We start from the raw sequence: 1,333 nt of genomic DNA, 5'->3' as shown, positions 1-1,333 counted from the left end.
GAAGGCCGGCCGGCGCGGCGTTGGGCCACCGCGGTGCGGCCACGTCGTGCTGGCCCGCTGGGCAGCCGCCGAGTGAGCGACACGTCTGCCTGCGCAGGGCTGTGAGGCGGCGGCGCTGCCCGCTCGGGTGGCACAGGGCCGGTCTGTGGGGCGGAGGCGGCTCAGGGGGATGCTCGGTGCTTAGCGTGAATGTGCTTTTCCATTTCTGGCTGTCAGAAAACGGGGTGCTTGCTGACATAGGGCTGGTGCAGTAGGATTGCCTCCCGTGCTGTGAAATGTATCGCTGGCAGCACATAGATGGCTCTCGTATACCTCGTTACGTACCACCCGTGCTCCTCAGTTGCTTGCTCAGTTAAGTGAGGAGAAAGACTTCTTAAAGGTTTGGTTATTTCCAGGGGTTAGAGATGGTGGATGTAGCTTGTCTCAGGAGAACACCTGCAGAGAAGGCAAAAACCTGGGAGCAGAATGAAACCCTTGTGCACCTCTCGCTTGGTGAATGTTTTCCCCAGCAGCGCGGATCTCACCGGGTAACACAGCAGAGCCACTCTATGGATGTGCACCAGGGCTCAGGCAATGTAAGCCTGGCTCAGCCACTCTCCCTGCGGCTGGAATGTGGTGCAGAGAGTACCTCGCACTTGAGAAACGCTCTTACTCCGCGTAACTGCGGGGTGCTGAAGCATCCCTGCCTAATACCAGCTCTGGGAGTAATTCACAATCATGTAACTCAAATGTTTTCACAAAGCTGGGAAGACCGCGCGGGGGATTATACCCAGTGTGAAATAACATTAAGGATACTTGGCATTTTCATGGAGCTCCGAGTTTTCAACACCCTATATAATGATTAGGTGTTTAATCTTCTGCCCTCTGAGCCGGTTCAGTAATGACTACCTCTGTGAGGAAACAGGATAAAGTTCTTGCTAGTTAAAGACCTGCAATTAAAATACTTATCACTATTCTCCTTAACCTGGCTGGCTCTATTTATTACATGTCTAAGTAAACACTATTAAGAAAGTCCTTTTATCTGAGCAAGTCACAGCTTGATTGTGGTTAACAGCAGTTTTTATTATAGAATTATAATGTGTGTAAATTGTCTGGGCACAGCTATGGTGCAGATCAGAAAAAGACAGTCATAGTCTTATCTCTGGATTTCCTTCCCTCTTAAGTTTAATACAGGTTTTTCCACATCATCTTAAAACATTCTCTTAACTTCCTTTGTGTTTTTCATTTCAGAAAACAAAAACAAGTGGTAAGAGATGTGAAGTACTTTTACTCATCTTCCTAGAAAGATCTTGCCTCTAAATTCACCCAGAGTGGCTAAATCATTCTATATGTT

At 48.5% G+C, this 1,333-nt stretch overlaps 1 protein-coding gene across 1 annotated transcript in view; it reads right to left on the bottom strand.

Moving 5' to 3' along the window:
* Window positions 1-238, bottom strand: part of PGRMC2 (progesterone receptor membrane component 2) — a 13,015-nt gene extending 12,777 nt beyond the window's left edge. Inside the window, exon 1 of the mRNA XM_005429146.2 lies at window positions 38-238. Within this exon, the coding sequence (XP_005429203.2) occupies window positions 38-238 (201 nt within the window). The remainder of the gene's footprint in view (window positions 1-37) is intronic.
* Window positions 239-1,333: the final 1,095 nt, after the last annotated feature.

This window comes from Geospiza fortis, unplaced genomic scaffold, assembly GCF_000277835.1.
Source record: "Geospiza fortis unplaced genomic scaffold, GeoFor_1.0 scaffold276, whole genome shotgun sequence".
NCBI lineage: Eukaryota > Metazoa > Chordata > Aves > Passeriformes > Thraupidae > Geospiza > Geospiza fortis.
The sequence above is the reverse complement of the archived record's forward strand: the minus strand, read 5'-3'. Positions and strand labels throughout refer to the sequence as shown.